Here is a 22,351-nt window from a genome sequence, read left to right on the forward strand (position 1 = left end):
ATTAAACATGGGTTGAGGATTGCTGCCATTCGATCAGTGGACCCTGTGCCATTACCACATGTTTAAGCTGAAAGTAGTAAAAGAGCATAGGCCCAGGGAGGGAGAATTTCATGCCCAACTCCTCAAAGGAGCACAGTGAGCCATTGCTAAAAATATGACTAAGGTGAATAATTCCCCACTTACTCCACCTTCTGGCCTGCCAAAGTTTGGCTAGTTCTGGATAGATGTTGTTATGCCATATAGAACTAAAATTGGTAAATCCTGTCACTGGAGCTGCCTAGCCTTATTCCAGACTTTGTGAATAAGGTTAAAGGTAGGTAGTTGGATTTAGCAAAGGCCTCAGCCTCCAAGCCAGTAGACAAGTGCTGCACATCAACTGTATGCAAAAGAATATTTAAATAAGAATCAGGATTGGTTTGCAGGGGAGCAGTGCCTTGTCCCATACCCTTATACAAATGCTGCAACTGTGCATCTTTAGGTCTCTGAAGAGCTAGCTTTACTCTAGGTACCTTTATTGTGCCATAAGCATTGCCTAAAAATAGTTGACCTCCTGAAAGACACTCAGCGGTATAACTACAGGGGTGTTATGACTTATTATATCCTAGTCATGATAGAGCATATCAGCAGTATCTGCAAGAGGTGGTTTTGGAGTCCATGCATACATTGGCCAATCTTCCTGGGTTCCCAATAACTTTTGGCCATTTTTATCATTTCCATAGAAAGAATTGACTTTTTTTATTTGAAGGCCAACTGAAATGTAATTTTGGTGGGTTTATTAACAAAGAAGCTATGAGGGCCAAACCACACTTGTACACTGTGGTTCATTGTAGTAATATTTGTGTTACTGCAACACATGTTCTTTGCATTAGCGTGTTGTGGTGCTATTGATTTTGAATATACCCCCAGCACAATAAGACAGCACAGCTCTGGTCCACTTGAGCTGCAGTGTACCTCAATGCAGGGTGATGTTCTGCCATGCATTGGAGTGTGCGTCTGAAGAAATGCTACATGTACATTTTTTGGTCTGTTCTGGTGTCTTGGCTTCTTATTCAGAAAGAATACAAGCCACACTTACGCAATGCACAAGAACAGCAAAGTGAGAGTCTAAATATCTCTTGGAAGCTCTAATGGCATGACATCCCCACTCAAATCCCCTTTGCTGTGATCTTGCAAAGGGGAGTACTGGTGTCATACCATCCCTTTGGATTCTGCTTAAGATAGTATGTGCATATAATTGTGAATCTTATTTTCAACACAACTCCTTGGCCATCTATTGGCAAGAAGAGATGAGCATGAGCATTCTCTGAACACCTCTCTAGCCTGAATGCCTACTTTTTTGGACTCCAGCAAGCTATGGGCAGGTCTTTCCCTGTCCTGAAGCTCACAGAAGCTATGGGGTGGAGAATGACCCATCTCACAGCTCATTGGAGTATAGAAAAGTGGGAGTTCAGGCTAAAGATGAATTTGGAGGACACCCAAGCTCATCATTAATAAAAAAAAAAAAAAAAAAAACGCATGGTAATTCAACCCAGAACTAAAATGTTTTGGAGGTGAAGCTGCCCTTGAAAATACAGTTTGTCTTAGAATGGTTAGAACTTAGTCACCAACTTATATTTATAATGAACGTTGCTTTGACAGCAACTGCAAGTATTTTGTCTTTATGTTTATTTTGCAGTTACAACTTGTCTACAAGGTGCAGTATTTTCATTAATTTCAGTGCCTGTTGCCTTAAATTGACTGTATTTGTCTGCACCAGTATGGTAAAAGGGGTAACCTGAAATTAAATTTTATTTGTTCATTTAGCCTGGTAAGCGTGTTTTGAAATTTACAACCATTGACTGGAGTAAATGCCATGGTGATTAACAGACTACAATCTCGGTCCATTTGTTTAAATATGTACATAACTAATAGCAGGTTTTCTATGTCTTTCTAGCCTTCCAGAATACTTTGTTGTTCCCTCCTCTTTGGCAGATACAGACCTAAAGCAGTATTCATACTCGTTTTTTGGAAGACGCATGCCAGTGAGTATGTATTGACTGAAGCCTTTTACAGGCAATGATTGTTCTTTCTAGATCTTAAATTATTCATATATAGCATTTAATGCTGTAGAACAGCGGTCATCAACCCTGTCCTCAGGGCCCACTAACAGGCCAGGTTTTATGTATTACCTTGGGGAGATGCAGACTAGAATACTGCAATCACTGAGCAGCAAATTATATCACCTGTGATGTATTTCAGTTATCTTGCAAACCTGGCCTGTAGTGGGCCCTGAGGACAGGGTTGATGACCATTGCTGTAGAAGCTTTAAGTGGTTGTTAAATGACCCATCCAAGACTTAAAAGCATTTGTACCGCTAGAGTCCAGTTTAGGTAGAGAGAGTGTAACAGTTGTTTTGGATGTGACCTTTTCTTTGTTTTTATGCAGCTGTGGTGCTGGAACCATTCTAATGGAAGTGCTCTTGTGAGGATGGCAAGCATCAAGGACCTGTTACATCAACGCAAAATAGACCAAAGGTAAGTGGGTTATAAATCCCAGAAAGGGACGGAGTGAAATGCATACTTTCTTATTACCATGAAAGCGGCACACCTTCAGATGTTGGATAATTATCACTTGTAGTACACATTCTTGTTTTAGGTCATACAGTATCTCACAAAAGTGAGTACACCTCTCGCATTTTTGTAAATATTTTATTATATATTTTCATGCAACAACACTGAAGAAATTACACTTTGCTACAATGTAAAGTACCAACCCCTTCATTCTCTGCAGCAGAACTCCTACGTCTATTTCCCAAAGACAACCTCTGGATATGATGCTGAGCATGTGCACTCAACTTCTTTGGTCGACCATGGCGAGCCTATTCTGAGTGGAACCTGTCCTGTTAAACCGCTGTATGGTCTTGGCAACCGTGCTGCAGCTTAGTTTCAGAGTCTTGGCAATCTTCTTATAGCCTAGACCATCTTTAGGTAGAGCAACATTTCTTTTTTTTCCGATCCTCCGTGAAATTTTTGCCACAAGGTGCCATGTTGAACTTCCAGTGACCAGTATGAGAGTGAAACTGATAACACCAAATTTAACACACCTGCTCCCCATTAACACAAGTGTAATTTCTTCAGTGTTGTCACATGAAAAGATATAATATTTACAAAAATGTGTTGGGTGTACTCGATTTTGTGAAATACTGTAGGTGCTCAACCTGTGGTCCTCCAGCTGTTGCGGAACTACAAGTCCCATCGTGCCTCTGCCTTTGGGAGTCGTAATGGTCAGCGGCTTGCAATACATCATGGGACTTATAGTTCTACAACAGCTGGGGGGCCACTGGTTGAACACCCATGTTTTAGGCGGTACCTGGAAAACTCTTGTATGGAATCTCTGGTTGAAAGATTTCACCATGAGAGATCCTAAGAGATGAACAAAACTGTAGTCTAACTGCACAATGACTGCCAAAATCTGAATTACCTGTTGGGAATGACCCCTTAAGGAAAAACAGGCTAAACTGGCATTGGTTTTTAAAATAAGCGCAATCAGGATCATTTTAAGTGATATTAAAAATATGTGCATGGATGTAAAGCCGGCCATAGATGGTTCGAGTTTGTCCCTGCGGAACCAGCCGAGATTCAATCCATGTATGGGCAGGCTGATTGTGCCCAAGTCGATCCATCGATCGACTTGGGTTTAACTAGCATGGTGGACTTCTAGCATGTGATTATTGCCAGTGTCCATAGCCTCTAGCAATATTCACTACACGGGAGGCACGATTTTCTTTCCTGCAGCCTATGGTTGCAGGAAAGAAAATCGCACCATCTATGACCTGCGTAAAGTTCCACGAGCAATGTTTCCGTGCTGGACAATGAGAACAACTGAAAACAAGCTGGGGTTAAAAGGGAAAACAAGGACTATTGTGTATATATACTGGTAGCACAACAGAAACGAGATTTCAGAGCAGGAACACGGAGTGCAATGCTGAGCAGAGTAGTACAAAGGGGCTATGTTAAAAACTGCAGGTTATAAACAATATGAATAGAAAGAGGCACTTGTTCATTGTTTCTATTCCTTTTACATTTTGATGCATGAATATTATTAGACTATTACAGAGGTTGTTTTTATCATTTTGTTAGTAGAAATAAATTTACCACTTCTGCTTAAACTCTAAAGCAAAACTAAAGGCACAAATGCGTACCTTGGTTCCAGTGGTCTGACGCTCAGGCGGTCTCTTGCCGGTGCTGGCATTTACTCCCCAGATTCTTCCAGGTGCCAGTTTTTAGCTGTTTTGATTAGCCATAGTGGAATGACGTCAGGGATGTCAAAATGTAAACTGAACTGTGCATGTGCAGCTTAGTGTAAATTACGCATAGGATTGTGAGTTGTCAGGTAAGTGTACGTACTTGTAGAAGAGAGATGTCTCTTCTTCAATAAAAAGCCGTCCTGTGCACATTTTTATTTATTTTTTTTTTTTTTAGGAGATTTTTGGACCCTTATTATAATACAGGATTTTTATTGTGCCTTACTCATGAGAGTTTGCAATCTTGACTGCCAGAGCTCCAGTACCTGTTTGAAGTGATGATTTTAATTTTGCTGATGTGCACATTCCCCTCAAAGGCAATTTCCAAACAGAAAGTGAGCCTACTTTTTTGATCTCCATGTAATAAAAGGCAAACTTTCTGTGCTTGGTATTGGTCCATACACATCAGAGCTTCTGTCTGCTGCCCATTCGATCATACCTTGTGTTTGCAGCTTAAACTTAGAAGAATTATCTTGAAGATAAACCTACAAGCATACTAGAAGATCTTCAAGCCTATTTAAAACAATCTTCTTAAAGATCAACCTTCTTTTCTTTGTTTAGGGTGTGTGGTGGAATCACCCGTAGTCACCCACTGAGGAGTGATGTTTACAGATGTGACCTCGACCATGGCCTCCCAACAATATGCAGCTACCTGCATTTTTCCTCATGGATGAATGCAGGTAATTGCAATGAAACACAGAAAACAATCTTTTTCTATGTGTCATGTTCTCATCAGAATGCACATCAGAGCTTCTGTCTGTCTGCTGCCCATTCGATCATACCTTGTGTTTGCAGCTTAAACTTAGAAGAATTATCTTGAAGATAAACCTACAAGCATACTAGAAGATCTTCAAGCCTATTTAAAACAATCTTCTTAAAGATCAACCTTCTTTTCTTTGTTTAGGGTGTGTGGTGGAATCACCCGTAGTCACCCACTGAGGAGTGATGTTTACAGATGTGACCTCGACCATGGCCTCCCAACTATCCAGGACATTCAGGGTGCTTTCAACAAGCTCAAGCAGTTGTGTGTAAATGGTGAGTGCCCCAAACGTTACGTAGTACTTCAGTTTTCCATTTCATGTTGCTTTCCCTTTTTCAAATTGTTTGATTAGCTTATAGAACATTTAGGAGCCAAAAAATAGGCACTATATTAGACATTCACTCGTATTCAGCATGTTAATGCAAAGAACAGGAATTTAAGATTTGTCCAAATCATTTTGTAACTGAACATGACTAGATTGTTATCATCATTGCTCTTTGCACTACTCTACTGAACAGTTATGATTTATATAAAAAATATCTGCCTGATTTAAGGTGAAACCTCACTTTTTATGTCAATGTGATCATAAGTTATGATCATGAAGTGAGGATCTCGATGTATTCTTTGTGCTTGGTAAGATTTTGCTTGTTGTGCGGGGCTGGACAGGCGTGTTTAATTTTCTTACATGCCAATGATTAAAATTTGAACCTTGTTCATTAGACACTAAAGCCTGGACAGGCATATACAGCAGCTTGATGATAGTTACTATTTTACAAAGGGTGCGTTTTTTTTCTCCATATATTTACACTGCCTTTTTATCTATATAATACTTTTACCTTGTCAATTACTGACTTGGTCTACACCTGTCTTATTGAGATATTAACTATTTCTGTATTACCAAATTCTCAAATACAACTGCACTGAGTGTTTGTCTGTCTTTAAAGAAGAACTCCAGGAAAAAGGTAAGCATTTAAAATCTGCAGGCACACAAGTAGTTAGGGCTCATTCACACAATATGCAGCTACCTGCGTTTTTCCTCATGGATGAATGCAGGTAATTGCAATGAAACACAGAAAACAATCTTTTTCTATGTGTCATGTTTTCATCAGAATGCAATGTTTCTCTGTGTTCCCAAGATATTCAAAATTATGCAACAAGTGTGCACAGTATTGCACCTCTCTGGATGGCCCTGCATGTCACCCCACAGCAAGTGCTTCGGAACGAGTTGCTGTGTGTTGACATGAATGAAGTGTTAGTATGTGTACATCACATAAACTTCACCAAAAAAAGAGCTGTGTGATGCAATAAAATGCACATCACCCCACCCCCTGCTACATGTCTCTGCACTACAAAACAATGTGAATGGGCTCCTAAGTGCAATGAGGTGTATGCCATCTTCTGGAAGCTATACTTCTGGTGCCCTGACACCCCAGCTGCACTGCCTGCTCCCTCTTTACTCTTGCTCATTCACAGAATGCTTTACATAGTGCTTTATATAGTGCTTTACATAGTGGGAGAGATTTACTAAAACTATTGCACACAGAATCTGGAATCTGCAGCGGTGCATAGTAACCAATCAGGTTCTAGGTTTTATTGTCAAAGCTCAAAGCGTAACTCCACTTTTGTTGAGAAAAAACATTCCCCTCTGGGTGATCTATGTATATTTCTACCTTTTTGTTATTCTGAAGAAATCCCTGTGTGTTTGTCTGTGTCTCTGTTCTGAGTAGGTCTAATGGGAGTGGTTTCATAATTATCCATCAGCTGTGCAGCTGGAGAGTTCTAATGAGGAAAGCTGCTGGGCCTGCATCCTTTTAGACGTGTTCCTACTGGGAGTATCTCTCACCAAAAAGGACATTTCTCTTTTGTTCATTGACAGCGCTCCGTTATTCAGAACCATAGGATTATATCGTCCCCGAGTAGGACGATAAAAAAACTTGGCTATGCCTGGGCAGTCCTAGGTGATATACACCCCCTTTTCTCTGCTATAGGCCTTCAGCTTTTTTCTGCCTAGTCAAGAGTAAGGACCTAGTTCCCTGCTGGGATCTCTCGTCCTGGCAATTTTTTTTTTTTTTTGTGGTTTTGCACGCAGCGCGCGCAAACCGCAGCGCGCGCAAACCGCAGCGCGCGCAAACCGCAGCTACGCGCTATCTCAGCCACAACATAGCCCCACTGGACGGGGGCTGGCCCTGCGAGTTAAAAGTCTCGTGAGGTCACATACGTCCATGTCTCGGCCTGTGTCACAGCATTCCTCATGGTTGACAGCCCCCCCCACTTCGGTGGAGAGGAGGATCTGTCTAGGAGCGTTACCTGCGCACTCGCTGGAGCGGTAAGTAAGGGCCCCCCCCTCTCCTTCCCTGGATTGGTGTGGGGCGTGGGTACTCCCTGGGGTGGTCAGTCCCTTTGGGGTTCTCCTCCACACCCCCCCCCTTCCCTGGGTGAGGCCCAGGCCTCTGGCTTAGGTGCTTCAGACACTCTGTCCACCCCGCCTCCCCTCTAGGATTGTCACTAGGGGGGTACACCTTGGCACCTGGATTGTTGGGTGGGTGACCAGGCATCCACAGATCCGCCCCCCCCCCCCCCCCCCCCGGCCCTGCATTAATTTAGGCAGCGGCTATTGTGACCTACCGACCGGGCGAGGTAGCAGTTTTCCGTTGCGGGCATCTGCTCTAGCCTGGTTCCGGTCCCCCCGCGGACCTGTGCACTCGCGGCGGGCCGACGAAAATTTAGGCCGCACAGCCACACGGGTCGTCGTCTTCCAGAGGGACGGCGCTGTGGGGGCTCTGAGGGCGACCCCTTTTGGGGGGGTTGTTTAAGTGGGCCCTCTGTAGGAGCCCCCTGTGAGGGGCCTTAGTGGATGCCCCCTGTGTGGGTTCTCAGCCAGTGCCCCCTGTGAGGGGTTCAGTGGTGCCCCTTGTGCGGGGTCTCAGTCAGTGTCCCTGTTAGGGGTCCAATGGTGCCCCCTGTGCAAGGTATGAGTAGGCGCCCCAATGAAGGGTCTTGGTCAGCGCCCCCTGTGCAGGGCCTCGGTCGACGTCCCCCATGTTGGACCTCGGTGATGCCCCTGTGCGGGGCCTAAGGCGGCGAAAGTCTCAGTCGGTGACCCCCCCCCCCAACCTCAGTATTTTCACATGTGGCGCTTGGGCATATAGGCTAGTAAATGGCGCCCTCCCCTGCCTCGATTGATCCTATGTGTGGCTCTGCCATCGTGGATGTGGCCCACCTTGCAGGGTAGGTGGCCACACTCCCTGTCCTGTCAGTTAGTGAGGTTGTTCCTCCACAACTGCAGTGGCGCACAAGAAGGTGCTGGTTGTCTCCCTTATTACATCTGTGTGGGAAAGATTGAGGATACAGCTGTGGCTGCGGCAGAGGTGTCGGGCCCCTTGGCACCCATAAACTGTCTCGCACGGCAAAAGCGTTCCCTTCTCCCTCCTATTTTGGAATATTTGACTGGGATTGTCCAAAGCGTCCCTTTTGTGGTTCCATAGACGGTTCGCTGTGAGGTACCCCTTTGTGGGGGGCCTCAAAGAGTGGACTGTTCCACCAGTAGTGGATCCCCCTGTCTCTAGGTTGCGCAAGGCGACCATGATTCTGGTAGAGGAGTATCCAGCTTTTAAGGAACCGGCTGACATACCTGGAGGGGGGAGCAGATTCCCTCTGCTTTCACTGAGTTGGCGGACCAGTTGGTCTGGGGGCTGAAGTTTGTATGCAATACCTCTTGGATGCAGTTCCCTTGGTGGTGGTGCTTAGACATGCATTGGGGCTTAAGTGTTGGTCTGCAGACTGGGCTTCTAAAAAAAAAAAAAAAAAAAAAAAAAAAAAAAAAAAAGCTCTGACTGGGTTACCATTTCAAGGCAATTGTCTGTTTGAGGCTACCCTGGATGACATCTTTATGAGCCTCACAGGAGGGAAGTGCAAATGTCTTCCACTGTCTGAAATGGGGGGGGGGGGGGAGGGCCTCGTAGCAGATTTGGTCTTTCTACTCGGCACGCAATGGACCTGGTCTTGGGAGCCGAGAGCGGGGCTCCCTAGACCCAAGGACAAGACCCCTTCAGCATGAAGGCACGCCCTCACCTATGACCTAGTGTTCCGGCCTTGAACCCCGAAAAGGGTGTTTTCCTTCCAATTGGCATCTGTCGAACTGTTGGCAGTTATCCTTGGGGCTGTGCATCCCTGTTGCTTCTGGGTGTGCTTGTTCCAGTGGGTACAGAAGGTCAGAATGGAGTCAATCAGCATGGTGGTGGCGTCCCTTCATCATGGGGACTTTAGGGCTTCTGTCGACATCGCAGATGCTTATTTATGCACTTCAACATGAGCCCGACACCAACACTTCCTCCATTTTACTGTGGGAGAAGAGCATTTTCAGCTCACAGTGTTGACTTTTGGTCTTGCCTCCACTCCTTGCATACTTACAAAGGTGTTGGTCCCAGTTCTGGCGTGGTTACATCATCGGGGATTGCGTTCCTGGGCTGCTGGGACGATCTTCTGCGAGCAGAGTCCTCGGCTACCCGACGTAGCTCACTATACAGACCTCAGTTTTCAGTTGGCTTCTATACTACCTGAAGTCTGCTCTGGCTCCTTCCAGAAAATTGGATTATCTGGGCCTGACTCTGGTTTCATCTCTGGCCAGAGTGTTTCTTCCTCTGGACAGACTCCAGAAGTTACATGCTGCATTTCAACTACTGTTGTTTCGCAAGTGGGCCTCCCTGCGGTCCTGCATGTGGGTGTTGGGCCTGATGGTATCTACCTTCGAGGCGGTTCCATTTGCGCAGTTCCATACAAGCTCCTTTCCAGTGGGATCCTGGCGTAAGTGCCCGAGGTCTCTGGGCTATCAGATTCGGCTGAGCCAGAAAACCGTGGGTCCCTGATCTGGTGGCTTCGCTCTCTGGGATTTCGGCAGGGCACATCCTTTCTCCCCTTGTATTGGACAGTGGTCACCACCAATGCCAGTCTGTGTCCTGGGACTGGGTTCTGCTCAGGGTCGTTGGTCGCTGGGGGAATCTGGACTACCGATCGATATCCTGGGACTTTGAGTGATAAGACTATGTATGGATCATGGGGGTCGACTTCGGGGGCTCCGGGTACGGATCCAGTTGGACGATGCCACGGCGGTGGTCTATGTCAATCACCAGGGCGGAACGAAGAGTTTGTTGGCAGCCCTTCACCAGGACATGTTTCATTGAATATGGGGCACTCCCAAGGAAGACCTGTTGGCATCCTGGCTTAACGGAACAGTACTGAGGTTTCTGGCAAAGCCAGGGGCCCCTCTGGTGGCCCCGTGGGGCCGGTATAGTCAGATCTACAACCCTCCTCCTCTCAAGATTCTGCCGCGGCTTTTGCGCAGGATCGAGGCCAAAGGGATTCCGATCATTCTAGTGGGCCCGGATGGTCTTGTCGGTCTTGGTACGCCGACCTGGTGCGCTTGGTCGCTGATGTCTTTTGGCGACTGCCTCTCAGGGAGGTTCTACTGTCCCAAGGGCCGATCTTCCATACTGCTTCAGTCACTGGTTTTTGAAGGCCTGGCTGTTATGAGCCAGGTGCTGAAGTTACGACGCTGCTGAAGGCTAGGAAGCCTTCCTCTGGGAAGATTTACCACTGAACATGGATAGCATACATATCCTGGTGTGAGGCGCTTGCCATTCACCCTCATTCTTTTTTGGTGGCTCGGATTGTGACTGTGTCCTTCATGGGGGGGGGCACTAAGCAGAACTTGGCCTTGAGTGCCATCAAGGACCAGGTGTCGGCTTTGGCGGTTTTCTTCAGCACTCCCTGGTGCGTACTCTTAAGGGGTTCTACATCTGCCCCCACCGGTGCGGTCGCTTCTACCGCCCTGGGATCTACTCTTGGTGTGTTCGTTTCTACAGGAGCCTCCCTTTGAAAATATTCGGGAGGTTCTTCTGCTTGAAAAGAAAAAAGGACCCCAAGGTCAACGCTGCACTCAATAATTAGCAAATGATAAAGAGTGTGGAGCAGCCAGCACCCAAAGTTTCAATACCACAAAACTTCCAATATAATAAATAATGCAATCAGTGCGGCGCTAGAAATTGAAAAATAATAAAACACAAATTTCTTCTGCTTGCTCTGTCCCAGGTGGTGGCTTTTTTGGTTGCTATCACCTCTGCTTGCAGAGTGTCGGAACTGTGGGCGTTACCATGTCATACTTCTTACCTGGTGATCTATAAAGATTAAGTAGTTCTGCACTCTTGTCCATGGTTCTCTCCTCTGATTCCTTTTGATTAAGGACGTTGTATTGCCTTCCCTGTGTCCCAGGTCAAAATGTCCTAAGGGATTTACCTTGCGTGCCCTGGATGCGTTCGGGCGATTCGGGTTTTCAGCAGTCACAGGGCTTTTTTGGAGATCAGACTCACTGTTTGTGATCACGGATGGGCCAAAAAAGGGGCTGTCTGCTTCTTCTGCGACCTTTCAAGATGGCTCAGACAGATGATGACTCTGGTCTATTCTATCAGGGGTTGGGTTCTTCCTTTCCCTGTTACAGCGCATTCTACTTGGCTGCTTATTGCATCTTGGGCCTTCCATCATCAGGCGTCAGCTGCGCTGGTTTGTAAGGTGGCCACTTGGTCATCGGTGTACACTTTCACAAAATTCTACAATGTGGCTGTGCTGGCATCTGAGGATGCTTCTTTTGGCCGCAAGGTGTTGCAGGCTGCTGTTTAGAGGGTCTATTCCCTCTTGAAGGGGTATTTGTTCAGGTTGGGCTCCAGTTTGTTTCTGTGTTGAGCTCCTGTTACCTGGTTGGCTCTTGTGTTAGCCTTGGGATTTTTCGATTTAACGTTGTCCTGCCCCTCATGTTTGAGACTGCTTGGGACGTCCCTATGGTTCTGAATAATGGAACGCTGTGTCTGTCGACGAACGAAAGAGAAAATGGGATTTTTGACTTACCGTAAAATCCATTTCTCTGAGTTCACTGACACACAGCACCCATCCCTCTAAGGAGTTTTGATGTTTCTGACACTGCTTGTTACTAAACTGAAGGCCTATAACAGAGAGGGGGTAGTATATCACCTAGGACTGCCCATAGGCGTAGCCAAGTCTTTTTTTCTGCCTAGTGTCCTACTCCTGTAGGGGACGATATAACCCTATGGTTCTGAATAATGGAGTGCTGTGTCTGTCTTTGAACTCAGAGAAATGGATTTTACGGTAAATCAAAAATACCATTTTTTGTTGCAGGGGATGCCTGAAATCTGACTTATATCTTGGTGTAGACGTCTGGGAAAATTGGTGAGCCAATCGCACAAGCAGGAAATTATTTTTCTGGGGGTGGTCAGTACACATTCTGTGTACAGAACAACTCCAGGTAGCCATATTCCATTGTATTGTTAGAAAATTAGAGCGGCTGCAGATTGAAAAGGAAAGGTAATTTTTAATAACATTCATTTTCAATATAACTTGTTGCAATTGTATACGCTATATTATTTTTTATTTGCTATTTTTTCCCCCCACAAAAGTGGAGTTATCCTTAAATTGAGCAGGCTGAAGTTAAAAGCTGATTTGGTTACTATGCACAGCTCCACCAAATTCTGTGTGCATCAGTTTTAGTAAATCTCCCCCTCTGTGAACCTATATATATATTGTGTGTGTGTATGTGTATATATATATATATATATATATATATATATATATATATATATATATATATATATATATATATATATATATATATATATTAATATTGTGTGTGTGTGTATGAATGTATGTATTTTCATGCATTTTTTTTATTTTTACTACACTTGCACACAATGCATTACCAATACCACAACCAATCGGCTACTGCACAATTTAGTGCAGAGAATATTTCCTGAGGTAGAGGAGAGTTACCTTCAAAGTCTGCAGCAGAAGTGTGCCTCGGTGTATATTGTTTGTTTGATAGTCAGAGAGAGTTGGACTATGCTTGCGTTGTTACAGCAAAATTCCCAGGCTATAGAGGCAAAATCGCTTGGCTCATCCTGTCTTTTGTATTACTATGGCCAGGTTTGTTTAGTGTGACTGGTCTGACTGCACAGCAATGTGCTGAGTAGCTGGAATCAGCTAGCAAGGCCCCAAGGCAACCTGATCCTATTACATACCACACTGAGTTATTGTATTCAAACCAGAATTGTCAATATAATTAAGCTGCTGCCATTCTACAGAAGCTGGAATTAAGTGTGTGTGTATGTAAAATTCAGCTTAACATGTGAGACTAAATGGCGGGTTAGTGATTTTAGTGAAGTGCACCTACCTTCTATACAGAAGGGGAAGTAGGAGAGGGAAAGTGAGCAGGAAGGGAATGTACTAAATAGGGAAGCGAGATTCTGGGCATTTATACTATGTATAGTAGTCCAGATGTCACACTTCCTGTTGGTTTTGTACAGGACTTTCCTTTTTATTTATTTTTTACAAATGTTAAAGCAGCCTAATATTTTCTTTAGTCCACAATCCATTTTTTTTTTTTGTGCCAATTACCCTTTTTGAGGCTTAATTTAATGATGCCTTTTGTAAATTCCTATTGCCGTGTTCATTTGTATATAACACAACTATATATTTACCAGGACCTTAATTTTACTATTTCTGAACTGCGCTTAATTGGAACCTAATTAAACTTAAAGCCCATCTCTGTGTAGAACACATTCTCCCTTGCAGTAGGGCTGCCCTATACACTGCAAGGGTTAAGAACTCTTTTAGGTTGGGAGGGGGGGCACCATTACGAGCAGTTTTGATTACTTGTCCAATCCTCCACTCCACTGGCAGCCGGCACTCTCCACTTCTCCCCAGTAGACTGTCTCTCAGTGCCCTCATGTTCAGAGCAGAGCTCATTGGTATTGATGTCAGAAGTCATATGACCACTGGCGCGTAGGTGAGAAGAGGCTGTGAGGACTGGTCTTAGGCTGGCCATACATTATACAATTTCCTTATTCTTGGCTGCTGTGGTCTCACTTCCTCTTAGAGAGTGGCTACATTTCTTCTCTATGGTCCCACTGTATGTAGGAATGTAGCCACCCACTATTGCTTGCTGCTGGGATAAATCGGGCACTATGGAATTTGCATTGTGCATATAGCCATGCAGGTGACCACACTAACGTGTTCTGGAGCTCACTAAGGATATTACAAGGAGGCAGGGAAATACATTAAGAAACCACTTTATAAAAATAAATGGCAGGGCCAGTAAGTAGTTGGATGTGTATGGATGATCTTTAAAGAATAGGGATATCATCTTTACCTGCTGCAGTCAGGCTGTGTGAGATGATTCTGATCAAACTCAGTGGATGTGTTGTGAAACCTTGCCAGGCAGCATAGGGGCAAGTCTTTGCTCCAGGTGTAAAAAGATGTCCACACTCCCTGCTTTAAAGATAATGGTTTGAGGTTAAACCTACATTGACTCTTAATATTATTATGTTTATTATAAATCTATATAGGAGCATTTATAACTGTTACCAAAGCACAAATACCTATATGTAGGTTACTGTGTATATATACATTACTCTGCATTACAGTCTGTAGCCTGTGATCTGTAATAACAGGTATTTATATCTAGAAGGCAGACAAATGTACATCTTTAAATTTAATTAGTGACCATGTGCTAGCTAATGTTGGAATTATAACGACATTACTGCTGTAATTACTTATAATAGTGATGTTGTAAATGTCAGTATAATTATGTAGACGATGACTGTACTGTAGAGGTTAGTCAGTGCCTGGGTTTATACTTCACAGATCTATTTGTTCATCTAGACTGGGGTACAGGTATGCCAGTTATTGTTACATATCACACACACTTTTTTTTTTTTAAATAAACATATGTGAGTTTCAAAAATTTGGGTAAGAGCAGAACCTGCTTTACTCTATATAACCTCAACTTAATGTGTTACCTTGCAGTTAAACAGGCCTTCACAGTGGTTAAAACTTACAAAGCTGGCCATACAAAGATTGTTTTGTTCATTCTGCAAGAGTGAAATTCATCTTACTAGGTGGGTTCAGGTTGGACACCTGATGTTGCACAACAGCACAAATATTCAGATATATCCATCTCATTTTATTGTTTAAATACGACGCCCCCAAACTGTCTGTCTGGGAAGATTTGTTAGAGAACTGGCTTAAAATTATTGGCTTAACTCAAGGCTGAAACATGAAAATACCTTTTGCAGTGTCAATGCCCTCCACACCGCAAGGGTTAATTTATCCTTATGTTTAGGTGTACCATAATAAGGAGAAATACCTTATTCCCTGCTCCAGGATGTTCCCTCTGTCCTTGCAACCAGTCCAGCGCGGTTTCCTCTGTAAGCCGCTCACAGCTGTGGTCAATAGCCCTGCATTGTATACGATGATGTTGAAGGACCACCCACAGGCCAAAGTTTCTGGGAGAATTGGGCAACGCTGGAGCTGGAAACTGGGTAAGTAATAGAGCCTCTACCACTTAGATTTTTTGTGTACCAGCCCAATATTCAGCTTTAAAGTGGTTGTAAAGACAGAACATTAAGGTAAAAAATGGCCCAGCAGTTGTGTCACCACCTTACTCTCCTATACTTACCTGAGTCGTATTTTGATCCAGTGCTGTGCCTGTCTGCAGCAGCGCTCACCTCTCTCTCTCCTCCATTGGCCCCTGATGCTGTCAATCAAATCCTGTTAGACAGCAGGGGGATGGGGCCGAGCCATGCTATAGATGCAAACAGCCTGGCTAGTGAGCGAGCCCGCAGGTGCGCCAGCATAGGAAGCGGCTTTTCATGGTGGTGCGCAGAGAAGGAGAAGCCGTGAGCGCTGGTGGGGGACACCAGAAGAAGAGGTTCGGGACTGCTATGTGCAATACCACTGCACAGAGCAGGAACGTATAGCATTTTAATAAAAAAATAATGAGCAACTTTAATGGAAATGCTACCTAAAATATAATACGCCTTTGTTTAAGCATTTCAGATAACTGCTACAATTATTAGAAACAACTTTGTAAATAAATGTGATAAAATACAGATAAGAAGATTAAATTGGCCTTTAAAGATCTTGCTTTAGTTCCCTTCATGCTTTGTTGCTATCTAATGAGTTCATGTGGTCCTACAGATTGCATCTACTCTACAAGTTGTTGGCTATTACACCAGTCATTTATCATAGTGCACAGAGCGGCGGCCTGTGGGTCTGTGTGTCTTACATTGCTTACTTAAATAATAAATGTTTCTATCCACTTAGAACCATATGAAGAAACAGAAGAGCGGTGGTATTCTTCCCTAGAAAACACACGATGGCTGGAGTATGTCAGGTACGCAGTGTTTAATGTAAATTTTTTTTTTTTTTTTAAGTTAGATCATCAGTGAATGATATATAATAATAGATGTCCTCAGCGTAAGAATATTTCAATACAAAAAAAAATAGGGGATCCAGATAGGATTAAGTCATGTTTTTGTGTTTCCTCCTTTTTTTATCTTTTACACGATATAGCAATAAATATTCTGTACAGCAGCAAAACCTATATCAGGAAGTGAGTTTGTTGAACTTTTAGAAGGCAATGACCTTTCAAGCTGGGTAATACTTAAGGCAGGGTTGAATGTGTCAGTGACAGGATCATGGTGTGGCTGGAAAACTAAAGAAGGAAGAAGGATCAAGATGAAACTGCTCTTTTAATGAGACAGTGTTCATTTTTCCCTTTTTCTACTTTTACTTAGACATTTTTACAGAATGTCTTGGATTAAGGTAACATTGTTTACTGCAATACATGAAGATAGCTTTGATGTGGTTATGTACCAGTTAACCACATCAAACATTAGTTACTGCTTATGCATAAAGCTCCGTTCAGATCTGTCTGATGTGGGCATGCATGTTACACTGTGTTGTGCACTGCAGTGCTATTATTGTAAATTGCACCCCAACATACCCAGCCATCACAAGTGCATTGCATCATACCACCATGTCTGGTAACTTAGTACTATGCCTTTTGCTGCGTCATGATTTAAAAAAAAGGGTCATTAACTTCTTTGGTGCGATTTAGAGATGTTCATGCAAATGAATGGGGTGCCCAGACGCAATGAATGGTGTTGCACATAAAAACTGTCAGGGACGCATATGAGCTGGTTCATTGCACAGATGTGAACCCAGCCTAAAAAAAATATAACTTTTCTAGTTTATTAAGGGATACAGGATTTCTATAACCTTCAGGTTATACTGCTGCCTACAGGAGTTTTGGACACTGCCAAACAAAAAATTCTAGGCCAGCATGCCTTAATTTTTTCTAGTGTTCTAAGAGGATAGATTTTTTTTTTTCTAAAAATATGCTGCGTTAAGACTAACATTCTTTTTGTAGCACTTTTTTCCCCCTCAATCATTCTTCCCTACATTACTCCTGAAGCTTCATCTCTTCGATTGTAGTTTTCTGGTGCGGTCATCTGCAGCCTGGCTTTTGGAATATTGCTTCTGGATCCACCTGTACTGGATATTTAAGGATAGCCTGGAAGTGACTTTTGGGCACTGGGCTCCATGTAGAGCGCTTTCCAGGTCCAGAATCTTTGGCATGGTCTCAGTGCTTGCCCTGTCTGTGAAGACTCACTTAGTTAATTGGCTGGTTTGGTTGAGCATCGGGTCCTATCTCAATTATTTTGGATGCACTTATAATTCTGTTCTCACCAGTTGTGCCACAAAAAGTGTTATGGAGTACAGATGTCTGCTGGATGGGGTGCCCCACGCTTTTTCCCAGGGACAGTTTCATGCTGTACGGAGTGCCCTCCAACTCACATTCTGATGACCATTTTGGGGCTGTTTGCAGGCACTTCTGATGTTTCCGATGTCTGCAGCCCCGATTCATGTTATCTGCCAGTCTTAGAGTCTGTTCTGTCCTCGGAGTACTCCCGGGCTCTTTTTGGTTTGGATGGGCTCCACTCTTGTTCCTTTTTATGGTCATGCAGGATATTATGACCCAAGTTATCTAGTTGTGTACTAACTCTGATCGTAAAGGACACAAGCTCTCTTCCACATCCTCCTGCAGATTCAATATCTGGTTTGCTTGCGGCCTTAGCAGCTTAAGAGCCATTGGCTGCAGAGGCTCTGTTTGGTTCTGAGTCCTTCCAGTCCTCAAGCTTATAATGGCAGAGTCGTATTCTAATGCTTTTTACTCCCAAAATAATGGAAGACCATTTTGGCATTGATGCAGTGCACATCACTTTAAAACTAGAGTTCTGTTTTTCGGTCTTGAGTAATTTTAAAATGCCCGAAGAGTCAAAAAAAATCCCTTTTTGCATTCGTTTTTCCAACTGTTTTTTTGTGGATGTTAGAAACATCTGGACAAGTTGCTTGCTTTCTTCAAAAGTTTATTAGCTTTGTATCAATTTGGTGGGGATTTTGGTGCAGAAGTGGTCTATCCTAACTATGGATCCTGCAGCATTCCATCTTAACTGGGCAATTTTACTTTTCTTGTCGAGAATGCATCTATTTTATAATGACCTAACCGATAAGCAGTTGGAAGACCTTTCTAGGGCTTTTTTCCCTCACTGACTGGCTCTGCTCTTATCTTATTCTGTTACTTCTCAGCTGGTAGCTTTATCAGCTTGGCTGTTGAAGCTCAGTTTTTGAGAGACAGGGTATCTCTGGGTAAGTGAATTCTAGGGAGGTCTACTTTCCACAAGGTTTGTAATCAGATATTGAAGGCATGCTTATCTTGGTGTGAGTCTTGGGTCATCGACTGCATGATTGCAGAATTCTTTATTTTCTTCATACAGTTGGGTGTTACCCTGCATCTGGCCCTCATGTTTTTGTTCTTTCTATTTTTTAAGACTGTTGGCATCTCATATCTGCTTAAGACCTTTTTACAGGATATCCTTTATATAGCTCCCCCCACCTGTTTTCTTGTGACCCCATGAGACCTAAATTCGGTGCTTCAGAAACAACTGGTTGAGCCAATTGGATACATCTCTACCCCCACCCATATGGTGGTGGTCCCTGTAGCCATCATTTCTGCAAGTCAAGTGTCTGGCAGCCAATTCTCCTGCAAGGAGCACATTCTGGTTCTGCACAGGGTCAAGGTGTTGTTGAGGCTTAGGACTTCCTTCTTCCCTTTTGATAGTTTCTGCCTTCGCCTCAGCCAGGACAAGGAAATTTCGATCCATTGTTTAGATGCGGTTCAGGGTTCTCAGTCACTACTACTTTCAGGAAGCCAGATTTCCCTTTTGCTCTCCTGGATGGACCCCGTAAGGTTGCACTGGTTTCTCATTTCACCATCCGTAGGTGGCTTAGACAGACCATTAGCACAGCTTGTAGTCTCAAGGATCATGTTCCACCCTTTTCTGTCAGTGCACACACTACTAAATCTGTGAGTTCTTGGTCTTTTCTACATTGGGCAACGGTTTTCCAGATTTGCAAGGCTGCCACCTGGTCTTCAATTTGCACATTCTGTTTCCCGAATTTCTCCAGGTGGAAGTTTCAGCCTCATCTGATGCCAGCTTCCAGTGTTAGGTCATTCAGGCAGCTCTGCTGCAGGCAGTACCTAGTTCTCTATTGTTTTATTGGGTTTGTTAGCACTTTGTTGTATTATCTGCCGTTCAGTTGGACTCCCTGAGTTCTGAGGTCTGAAAGCTGTCCTGTGCCCCTCAATGGTTTAGATGGAAAACAGGGTTTTTGTACTCACAAAATGGAATGGAGGACACAGGTCCCACTCCTCTGTTTTATTAGGCTCTCAGTACTGCTTCACTGCAAAACCGAAGCACGCCGATAATTGGAAAGGGTAACCTTGGTCTGGCCTACATTTTTTTGGCTGCCAATGTATCATTCTGATGTATGTGTTTTCAATTTTTTTTTCTTTTTTTTTAAATATTCTACATTCTTAGTTTTTAACTCTACGTGTTAGTGTTTTGAGAACTTCAGGTTTAATTTGATTAGCTGATCAGAGAAATATGGAGGCTGATCAGGTTCGAAATGGGTGGCTGTCTGTTAATGGTTCAGATGCCTTATGGGTGACTTTTTAAGGGGGAGCAATCGACTTGATGGGGTTAGGAAGCAAGAAGATAAATAGAAAGTTACCAGTGCGAGTCTAAGGTTAGAAATCTATTCTTGTCTGCAGTACAATCCAGGACAAAGACCCGATTCTGAAGTCCCTAAGATACAAGAACCAGACTGATACCAGAAACAGACTGAAGATTTCATCTGCTTACTTAGCTGTACTTTAAATAAGCAACTGAGTTACTATTTGTTTATGTTTGCAGGGTGTTTCTGAAGCAGGCAGCGGAGCTGGCCTATGTCATGGATTCCAGGAGACTTTCTGTTGTCATTCAAGGTTACTTTTACTTTATACTACACTTTTTTTACTTTTATTTTAGATTGTTATATAGTAAAAGAGTCATTGTACTTCTTCATACAGTAGAACATACACATATTTTTGCTTAACCAGTTGTGGATATGTGTTGTGCTAGATATGGCCAAAAAAAAACCTTCATCACAAGTGCACAGGCTGTGTTTAGTAGGCCTGGTAGCCAGGAGTTTCTATATAAATACAGCAGCTATTCCAGCAACTGCTGTCACAAAATAGAGCTTCTGGCACAGTGTTTAAAAAAAAAAGGGTGAACGTCTATCTGCATATGATGTCAGGTTCATCCTATTTAACTACTTAGTTTACCCTTATCAACCCTAATTAACACCACCTTCCCTCTCTCCCCATGGCTATTGCTTTTCCATTGAGTCATTGGTTTATAGGTGGTGTACAGATGTGAGAACTGAAAAAATTAAAACTATTCTTCTAATTTCACGACCAGACCCCCTTTTTCATTACACCTTTAAAAAAAGATATTTCCGTACCATGTAGTGGACACTGAGTGGCCCATACAGTTGAGGTAGGACACCAGGGACCCCCCATTGCCCAGCAGTACCTATTGTTGTGGAGGGGTTTCTTGCTTGCTCTGTGAAATAGAAAATACATTCAATTCTGCCAAGTACACAGAAATGGTTTATTTTCATATACATTATATAGATGTGTTTGGTGTGTATCTCGATGGCTAGCTTAACCCACGCAGATGCATCAGGAAAATTTAAAATAGAAAAATGTGGAAATATTCAGTAAGCTGACAGAATCTAATTCTAACTGGTGGTATTTTCAAGAAATCTAGTTTAAAATGTGTCAATCAACTATATTGATTGACTAAATCAGATCACGTTGATTATATATGGATATAATAGTTTCAGCTTTGGGTTATCTAAACCACTTTACTTGGGTAGGAGTGACAATCACATGTCTCCCCCCCCCCCTTCCCATATTTGCACTTGCTGAGCATAGCAGCAATAAGAGTAGGTTATGTCAGCACAATTCTTGCACATTAACTAAATGCCACCTTAGAATCTACTAGTGGAATGGATATATGATGCCTCGTGTATGTTTGTAATTCAGGTTGGAAGATCAGGCATTTTTCCTATGCTAGAATCACCTTTGTGTAATGGAACATGCATGCATGACAGTGCGTCATTTGTGCAAACACTGCAGGTGCCATTCTCTAAAATAGACAAGGACAGGGTGATATTTAAACCTAATACAGAGCTAATGCAAGGTAGCAGCTGAACTTTGCTAAAGCACTTAGGGCATGTGAAAACACCCATTAGACTATGTCCCAAATCACCTTTCCCTTTGCTTTTTTTTAGCGAGACTTGCAATACTTCTAGATTCAGATGTTATAAACTTATCAATAGAAAACTGGCATTGTGTTAAATAAGAGAACTGGAGCACCAAAGGATTGTATTAAAATTTAAATAATGCACATTTACACTTGTTGAATAATGGGCAAAATGAAGTAATCCATCTGTAGATGACAAATACAGTTTAAAAAATAAGTGTTAAAAGGCCATAGTGTAGGAACTTGACCGGAAGCAGAGAGGCTTGCGTACTAGGAAGATTATTGGTTGGTCAATCCTATATGGTGCCAGTGATCCACTCACAGCTTTGCAGCCCTTTTCATATAGGGGAAATTTTGGATTCTGGACAAAAAACAAACAAAACCGCAAGAAGGGGGTTTCAGCCTAGTGCATTACTTCAAACACTTTTATTTCTAAAAAGTAGAATATATACTTACAAAACTGTATATTCACAAGCATAAATGGTTCATAGGACTGGGTCTCTTCGACTGACCTTCAAGGCCTGGATAACCAATATAGAAGACCTTCTTAATATACTGCACAAATCAAATATGCTAGCACGTATTTTAAAGGGCATTGCACTTTGTTTATTATCCTCTGCCTTATTGAATATGCCCATAAATGTTACCTTCGGAATGCTACAGACAAATAAAACATATAAGATTATTTTGAAAAATTGCTTTACCAGTGAATATGTCATCTCTTTGAAGTTAGGGTTAACCCTATTTAATAGA

General features: G+C 43.1%; 1 protein-coding gene across 1 annotated transcript in view; it reads left to right on the top strand.

Annotated features, from left to right (window-relative positions):
- MTMR10 (myotubularin related protein 10) overlaps window positions 1-22,351 on the top strand; it is a 129,860-nt gene that overhangs the window by 85,801 nt on the left and 21,708 nt on the right. The window contains exons 8-12 of the mRNA XM_073618866.1: window positions 1,934-2,021; window positions 2,425-2,513; window positions 5,187-5,317; window positions 16,209-16,278; window positions 20,204-20,274. Coding sequence (XP_073474967.1) covers window positions 1,934-2,021; window positions 2,425-2,513; window positions 5,187-5,317; window positions 16,209-16,278; window positions 20,204-20,274 — 449 coding nt within the window. The remainder of the gene's footprint in view (window positions 1-1,933; window positions 2,022-2,424; window positions 2,514-5,186; window positions 5,318-16,208; window positions 16,279-20,203; window positions 20,275-22,351) is intronic.

This window comes from Aquarana catesbeiana, linkage group LG03, assembly GCF_042186555.1.
Source record: "Aquarana catesbeiana isolate 2022-GZ linkage group LG03, ASM4218655v1, whole genome shotgun sequence".
Classification (NCBI taxonomy): Eukaryota; Metazoa; Chordata; class Amphibia; order Anura; family Ranidae; genus Aquarana; species Aquarana catesbeiana.